The sequence below is a fragment of the Condylura cristata genome, unplaced genomic scaffold (assembly GCF_000260355.1).
Source record: "Condylura cristata isolate star-nosed mole 26May11 unplaced genomic scaffold, ConCri1.0 scaffold00001, whole genome shotgun sequence".
Lineage (NCBI taxonomy): Eukaryota > Metazoa > Chordata > Mammalia > Eulipotyphla > Talpidae > Condylura > Condylura cristata.
The window spans coordinates 64210542-64219784 of NW_004567102.1; the positions used below are offsets into that span (position 1 = coordinate 64210542).

A 9243-nucleotide genomic window follows, 5' to 3' on the forward strand; every position below is an offset into this window, starting at 1 on the left:
ACCCCTGAGCCTCTGGCCTGTACCCCAGTTCTGTATGCACAAATAAGTAAATCTTTAAATATATATATATATATATATAAACTTTAAAGAAGAAAATTCTACAAGTGGATATGTGGAATCATATTTACAAATGTCTAGGTGGAATAATTTTTTGAGAAACAACAAACACTTGATTTTCTGAGGCTCTTAAAGCCATTTATGCGATCCCACTTCAGAATCTCAAAAATTATATTGTGCTATATCCTTTAAACACTACACTGTAAAAACTTCACTTTGAATGATAATTCTAAAGTCAACATTTATTCATAAAAATGATGTCAAGAAACTAAGAAGAAGCCAAAACATGCAGCTATATTTTCTTTATATGAATGGACGACTGACTGAACAGCTAAATAAGCAGGCAGCACTACCAAAATAGGTTATTTGCTTTCTCACCTTTGTTAACTTTCTCCAATCTAATCCTTGCTTCACTTGTGCCCCACTCAGAGCTGTCTTTCGCGGAAGCTCTTGTTCTACTTGGAGCACTTCTAAATGCTGACTCAATGTGGTCCCACCACCGACATCAGAATTACCTTTGGTCCAATTATTCTGGGAACACTGAGAATTTGGCAATGCAGACCCTGTTGATGTCTCATAGGTTTTCAGCAGCTTTTCCACGACACCATAATTTGACCTGGGGTCAGCTGATCTTGGTCGGCCGGACAAATTACTTGGTCTCCAGTCATGCTCATGGAGCATGTTACGATAACTGCTAGGACTCAAGCGTTCCTGCATTTGCCTGACTAAGCCCATGCTGGATATTTTGGTGGGATTACCAGGCATGTTTTCCCTGGGCACAGATATGTGGGCACTTGTTTTCAGAAGATCAGATACACTGTCATTTTCTGATGTGTTACCTGTGCATGTGATTAAAGTATCAGCGGGCTTAGGAGCTTCAGATGATTTTGAGCAGCTTTGACTTTGCTCTGTTGCACAATTCCTATTTGTCCTAAATACGGTTCTGTTAAATTCATCAGTCTTTGCTGCCAGCTTTTCATTCCTTGTAGTGCGTTCAAAGCCACAGCTGAAACTTCTAAGTGGGCCACTGCTCTGCATCCGGGGGGAGCAGCAGTCACTGCTCTTATGAAGTTCAGGATGAGATTTAGCAGGATGATCTGGGGCTACCTTTTCATACTTGAGTTTATGAGGAGGAGAGCAGGTTTTCTGAAACCATACTGCAGGAGGGCTATATTTTGCACCTACTCCAATGTCACTTGACCATATGCTATGTCCAGCATTTTCATTACACGGAGGTTTGTCAGCTAATTTAGCTTCTGGTGCCAAAGAAGAACACAGGATGCTATCTTTTGAAGGTTTCCCTTCATTTAAACAACACATAGGCATTTCACTGTGACTCTGAGGAAAATGAAGATTACAGTTCCTTTCACTTTGACATTCTGGTGCCACCCATATGTTGTGGTCTAAACTTCTCTTCAAAATTTCATGGGCTTGTTCAGCATATAAGCCGGGAAAATTTCGAGATGTGCTTCTTGGAGGAGGAAGTGGTGGACTTTCATTTTGTCGCATATTGATTGCATCAATTCCACATATTTGCACAGAATTGTTTTGGAGCATATGAGTACCACACAGATTCTTTCTATTTTTCTGTTTTTCTTTTTCTAAGGTGACTGAAAGAACGCACTGGCCATGGTCGGTCATGTGGTCTCCATGAGGCAGATTAATTACACTTGGCATTTCCTGGAGGAAAGACTCTGACTTCATCCTAAACAATGATAAACATAGTAGTTTAGTAATAATTTTACTTAAGATAGATCTTAAAGAAAACAATGGATTTCTACTGCAGGAAATATATTCACAAGATCTATAAGCATCATTTCTATATAAATTCCCTAATCAGACATCTCAAGTTCCCTGTATCGTCGGGTAAAGCCCATCTTTCAGCGTTGCATACAAATCTTTACATCTTCTGACTCAAATTAGCTTTCCAATCTTTCTTTTTTTCCTATTATTTGAAACTTCACCTATACGCAGACTGTGTAACCGCTGGTAGGTCTGTGTAGGCTCTATGCATTTGCTGTTGGCATTCCTGTTTCTTTGGTTTCCTCTTGACATTTTCTTTCCTCTGGTCTGCCAAGAGATTCCTACTCATCATGTCATGTTAGCTCAAGTTCCTATCCTTGAATGTGAAGTAACATTTTAAGTGGAATGACAGAAACAGGAATAGATGTATAATAAAACACAATGCCCAGTGGATGGTATCATTGGATTTGAAGGAAGTAAAGAGTAAAGTGAACAGCAATAAAAATTGTGTGACTAGTCAAGTCAGTTGTTTTGTGTGGATGGATTATAAAGCCTAGTTGGAAAAATGATAGAAAATAAGAAAGATTAGGTCAAATTATAATCTTTGAGTAACATTGTAATGATTCTGAATTTTTTTCTAAAGACTATAGAGTGACAGGAGAACTTTAGACAGGTGTAATTTGTTTTTTTGATTTTTTTTTTAAGATTTTATTTATTCATGCATACAGAACTGGGGTACAGGCCAGAGGCTCAGGGGCGGCGAGAGGCTTCACCAGAGACAGAGTGGGGAGCGTATGACGCAGATCGTCCAAGTACACTGCTGAGGGGAGCAGCCGGTGGGTCAGGAGAGGTCTGCCTCGCCATGTGGTCACCTCCAGGGCAGATGGGAATCGAACTCATGAGGAAGTGGCTTTAGCTTCTCAAGGCTGTGCTTTAACCTGCTGCGCCACCAGGGAGGGCCGACAGGTGTAATTTGTAAAAAATAAATAATAAATCTTTTCTGAATTATCAAATACACCTAAATATAGCCACAGTGTGGCTTCGAAGTGGAAAACAGAAAGCCCACCTTTCCTAATTGACAAACGATCTAACACATTTGCTAATATTATTTCTCCATACCTTGAGTTAGAAATCAACCATTTTATTCTCTACATTTGTACAACTTAGGGTGGAGGAGAGTTAAAGTTTTGTGATAGAAAGCAGGTAATTTATTATCTTATTGCCCAAATTAAAATAATTATATCCTATGGAGTAAGTGACATCATTAATGCTGGATGGGAATGATAAGTAAAATATATTTATATTTATTTCAGTGGAATTTTGCACATGTGAAAATGTGGTTAAAAAGGACTTTGTAAGGATTCTGGGATTGTTTCTGTTATGGTACACAAACATCTTTGACTGATAGTGGCATTTTAAAGTGGTAGAAGCCAAAACATTCTTTACTTAGGGGCTCGGGGTATGGCTGTTGGTAACACATTTTATGATGCTGTCAGTAATTTAAACTAAAAACAAGCCAAAAATTATAGGAGTTGAAATATACAGAACAAAAATAAGTGTCATGATTATTCTAAAATGCAATGGACAAGATAAACACTCAAATTTTTCATCTATAAGAATTTTACAATAAAATCATCATTTACTTAGTAAAACAAATAAAGCAAAAAAGAACTGTATTAAAGGACACATCTTTTTTTTTTTTTTAAAGATTTAATTTGTGCATACAGAACTAGAGTACAGGCCAGAGATGCAAGGGCAGTGAGAGGATTCACCAGAGGCAGAGTGGGGAGCAGAACATGCATATTGACAAAATATACTGCTGAGGGGAGCAGCGGGTGGGTCAGGAGAGGTCTGCTACACCATGTGGTCACCTCTGGGGCTTTAGTGCTGTGCTTTAACCCACTGTGCCACCAGGGAGGGCCCGGACACATCAATTTTTAATGGAGAGTAAAGTACTCCAAATACTCAGATTACAAGGAAAATCAGAAGATTTGCTTTAAGTGAATAGAGACTATCTGACAGTTTGGATACGTTCACTGAAAAAAAAAAATGTGCTTCTTGATTTTTCAATGTAAAAGAGTAAGAAATGCAGAGCTTACCTTCTGTGGTTAGACCGCTTTCTAATTTCTTCTTGAAAGCTACATAATTCTTCACTAACTTTGGCAAGTTCTTCAAGAGCCTTTATATAGAGAAGCAATAGCATGTTAGAATTTCAAAATGTAAATATTTCCTTAGAAACAGTTGTAGGTCAATTACATCTCACTTACAGTGCTAAGAGCACCAGAACGGTCCTTGCTCTCTTCCTCAGATGTCCTCAGGTCAAGCCAGGCCTCACATTCCTTTGGGCTGTTTGTGACCAAAGGATCCATAAACCCTACTTTGGATTTTTTTGATGCTTTTTGTTCCTTACACATTTGATTTCCTTCCTCAAGTAAGCTCTTATCCATTTTATTGTCTTTTTCCAGACCATCCCTGTGATTCATCCCTATAAATTCACATTTTCCTGAAGTGGGGTAATTTGGAGAACATGCCACCATTTTATCTTGAGTGGCCTTCTCATGATCAAGATTGGTGATCTTAGCACGTTCATTCATGTTGAGTTTCCTCCGAAGTTTTACTTCATGGCAAAGCTGTAAAGAAAACAAAGATATGGCTTTTTTTTTTTTTTGCCTTCTGATTCATGCTGTCAATCTTTTTGATACTAAGCACATTGTTTAGAGTCCTCTTTGCTAGATTACAATACTCTTCCCTTGGGTATTAATGCTTGTCCCCGAAAACAGCACTTTGAAAATCTGCATTTAGCTGGAACGACTTCTATGAACCGTAAAGATCATAAAGCACCAGTGATATTTTCTGTCTTCCTGAGAAGGAAAAAACCCCTTTCAAAGACAAAAATAACCTGTAACTATGTATTAATGTGATACAGAAGCACTATTTAAAAACTGAAATGACCTGAACCAATTACTAGCTATGCCCTAATTACTTTCAGAGAGAAGGAAGAATTTAACATTAAATGTGAGTTTTAGAAATATACGATCCTTTGTGTTTGCCAAAATTTAGCTGGCTAACTAGTTAACAGTCTCCTGGCACTCATTCTGTTCCCTAAATAGACATTTTCCAATCAAAGGATGTTTTCTTTCAAAATTATGTTGATGAGGGAGGGCTAGTATTACTCAGATTTTTTTTAAACTCTTAAAGTTTCTCATCTGGGTTAAAACAAAACACTGTTCTGTGCAATATGATAGAATACTAAGGCATTGCTCATCTATTAGTCTATATTAAAAGTGGATCCAGCATTGACCTTAGCTCCATGACCTTTGTATAATGAACAAGCAACCTCTCGGCTTGCCTTTGAACAGAGGAAGGAAGAGCTTTCTGTTCCTACTTAAGTTTTGGAAAAGCTAATAGAATTTCAGAGGAGAATGTCAAATAACTATTTAAACCAGTATCTCTACATTTTACAACCTATATATCTGCACTGTATCATTATTCAAGGAACATGATGACAGCTTTATTGCTGCACAATATTTATTCAACACTCAGACAAGAGAAACTCTATACATAACTGATACTTGAGAAATATAAAGTATATTTATTTCTCTAGATACTTATACACCTACAAGTGGATGAAGTCTACATAGCATTATTGTAGACATGAATTGTTTTGGCCCCTGTAAAATCATTAATACTGAACTGTTTTGGGGGCTTATCATAAAGGATATTCTAAGAAACAATCCTTAAAACAACCATATTAAACTTAAGGTTGCTTTTGATAACAGTGTCCTATTTTTGAAGAAGAATGGTTGAAATCAAAATTGCTTTAGTTTTAAAATCAGGGCCAAATGATGCTATTCATGATAAATAGATTTGCCTTTTTTTTCTTTTTTCCCCCCCATTATTGAGAGGGACACATATGTTAATTCCTGCTTAGGTAACAGAAAGACAGATTATTAAGATACATTTTGCATTAGACCTCTCTGTCTTTATCTCATCTTTCTTAGCAAACTTTATATAGAATTTTATACATCATCTTAAGTTCTTTTGGGGACTTAAATGAAGTATGAACAAACAAATAGCATAATGTTGTTGATGGAAAATCATTTATTTTATGTAAGGGAACTTGTGTTGCCTGGTCTGATCTTCTGAGCAAAGCACACAAACATGAAAGAATGCAAGATGATATATTTAAAAAATCCAAGGAATCTATGAATTTTACATAGGGTTTCTGTCAGATTATTCCAGGTTTCAAATTATTCAATTATGTGTGTGTGTGTGTGTGTGTGTGTGTATATATATATATATATATATATATATATATATATTTACAACAGCAAATTCAGTGACTGAATAGTGACTGAACAGAGACTCATTAGAATCTTAGTATCATCAGTATGTTGATATCCAGTGCTGGCTCTTTATAGTATTAATACTTAGAATAACTGAAGCTATATGCATGAAAACCCACAGTTATAGAACACATAGCTATTTGTGTCTAACTTAAAACACAAACAGTGATAAATGTTAAACATGTTAGTCTGTCATGCTTACATACTAGCATATATTTCCCCAATATTGATATTTTAGTTTAAATAAAAATCCTTGATTATCTATGAGAATCCTATCTTTCTAGTTTCCTTAATCTTTTTTACTCTTAAGTTTTGTTGCCTGTAAGATGGGCTATATAAAAAGTATGTTCTTATTGCCCATAAAGCTGAGAGTTCAGAAAATCTATATATCAGTATGATATGGAGAGCACAATGCTAGTGTTTAGCAATGAAAAAGATCATCTTTGGATATTCTAGTAAGTACATTATCTAAACATAAATCCAGGCATGGAGCTTCATACTGTAAGCAGCAAGATGAATAAGCCATAGCTGCAGTCCAAGATGAAAAAAAGACAAATTATTAAAATCCCTCTGTCTCTCTGATACTAAAAGGGACAGAATTTCTGTGGATATAATTCTAAACTTAAAGTGTATGTTTAATGCCTGCTAATTATAAGACTACTATTTACCATAGATGGAATCTATAGAGCTATTAGAATACTTATTTGACAACAACAATTTTAATCAAACAGAAAATTATTTTAGTTGCATGGCTTTAGCAATTGGCTAGACTAATTTTGCCCCTTTATTATTATGCTTGAATATCTGAGTTATCCGAGACAGTTAATACCTGGATTCAGTGATCCCTAACTTCATGCCAGTTTCTGATTAAACTGCAGTTCTAGATTCTGAACTGATTTAGGGATATCCTTGTTGAGCAAATCTTAGTCTTTGGGGAGAGGAGATAGGATATCGAGCAAAATATTTCCCAAAATATAAAGGGACAAGAAGTAGACTCCCCTTGCAATCTTCAATCATACCCTACATGCCTGCCTTCTGTTTTAAAGTACTATTTTTATCATTACTTTAAAAATGTTTCCTTTTGGCATGTTAATTTGTATTTTATTCATAATCAGTTGCACGGCTGTTAATAAGGACATTTTTCATTACAAACATCTAAAGCTCTAGCTTACCTTTGAACAAAAGCAAAGAAGTCTGTTAAAATCACTGCTTTAGCTATGTACATAAAATCATATAAATCAGTAACATGGATGTTAGCAAAAGAAAACAAGATAAGTCTAAGTAATTTTCAGTTAGAACAAGTTTAAACATACATCAATGTAAATACTTAAAGGACATATTCCAGACTCAACAGGCTAAGGGATGGTTAAATAAGGATACAATGGCTATTTTTATGAGAAATAAAACATGGCAGGTTTGATAACTATTTTCCCAATAAATGTGACAACAAATAAGCTATCCCATGCCAGAATAAATATTATGTCCACTATTATTTTCTGCTTGATATATGATACTCTTTTTTGATTATATGGAACAATCTAATATGTAATTGTCTTTAGACATTGTTCAGCAATCATCTCAGGAAAGATCTTTATTTTAATCACTGCTTGTAATTTTGCTAATATATTTTTCCTCCTGAAAAGTCAGGGCATTTGCATTATTCTTATGTAAAATACATACCTCATTTTCATATCACAGTACTTTAGTCAAAAAATAATAAATTGATAACACTTTGGAGTGGTATGTCAAGTTCTTAACTTCTGGGCAAAACTATGAAGTAAGCATGATTTCTACAATACCACTCAGTAAGGTTATGCTATTTTTGGTCTAGTAAATGTCACTGGGACATGCATATCTTAGGAGGTATAGGAAAATAAAAATAGCTTTTAATACAAAATGAACTTCAACAGAATTTTCATTTGGAGCTTTAAGTTTTACAATGAATACAAAACAAATCATCTTGTACCTCCTCTATCTTCTTCTGCATAATCTTCCACTGACTTTCCCATTCCTTCCTTTCATTGTCAAACTGGTCCAGTAAATCCATTTTTTCCTTGTGCCAGCTGGTCTCTGTGTTCTCCCATTGCTTATGCAGGTCCATGGCGACCGTGGGAGTGTTAGAGAAGGGGTGTCTTGCTCGTCTCTGCTTTCTCTTAACTGTTTCTTGGAAACTGGAGTTGTTTTATTAGAAGCAGTCTCACTTGCCTTAAAAAAAAAAAAAAGCCTAGTATAAACATAATGAAGGAGAGAGTTCCACAGCCATGCACTTTCTGGAAATATTTTATCAGTTTGTCAAAAACCCGTATATAAACAAATTATAGGAAAATTGGACTCAAAAGAAGAGATGACATCAGTCTGCTCATGGAGAAGAAACTAAGCCGAAAGAGAAGCATTGTCTAAGTTTTTTCTCTACTTTCTGAGACTAGACAGCAAAATTACCATAGACAAGATAGTTGAAGTTACATGTGTGATATGAGCATTCCTTTAACCAAGTAAAGATAGAAACTTTTCATGAATTATCTGAGATTTGAAGCATGAAATTCAACAGTATGGTCAACATATGCAACCATGGTAGATTTTCAGACAATACAATTACTCTTTCTGTTCTGATGCAAACAAATTACAAATTACTGTAACTTAAAATCTTGAGCCAGTGTTGTACTATGGCTTCAATTCTATTCCCAGCTTTCAATCCCATGCCAAATTTGGTACTATGTTAATTAACTAAGAGTCCAAAATTGGTAATCAGTATACTACTGATGTATCAATAAGAAAACAACTAAGTATGAAAATAATTTCATTATTTTATCAAGTAAAATGTTAAAGCACCAAAACTATCCTGGAAGCCATACATCACCATTTATCCATGCCCTCTCTTCCGTCTGATAGGTTAAATACAGAACATATTTAGGAGATTGAGTACTGAAGAAAAGCATTTTGCATAGTATGCAGGAAATCTTCATTCACATTAAGCAGTAATAGTAATGACTTTTCTAACATTTAGGCATGTGCATTTTAGGGTCTGAATGTGCAATTTAAAATGCCATGTTGGTATCTATTATAAATTGTATAAAATTTCTGAGATTTAGTTTATATT

At 35.2% G+C, this 9243-nt stretch overlaps 1 protein-coding gene across 1 annotated transcript in view; it reads right to left on the reverse strand.

Annotated features, from left to right (window-relative positions):
- The window catches only part of KIAA0408 (KIAA0408 ortholog), a 13485-nt gene extending 5213 nt beyond the window's left edge, over positions 1-8272 (reverse strand). Inside the window, exons 1-4 of the mRNA XM_004673836.2 lie at positions 8113-8272; positions 4068-4430; positions 3900-3979; positions 436-1762 (exon numbers count right to left, since the gene is read on the reverse strand). Coding sequence (XP_004673893.1) covers positions 436-1762; positions 3900-3979; positions 4068-4430; positions 8113-8247 — 1905 coding nt within the window. The 5' untranslated portion in view covers positions 8248-8272. The remainder of the gene's footprint in view (positions 1-435; positions 1763-3899; positions 3980-4067; positions 4431-8112) is intronic.
- Between the last annotated feature and the right edge of the window lie 971 nt (positions 8273-9243).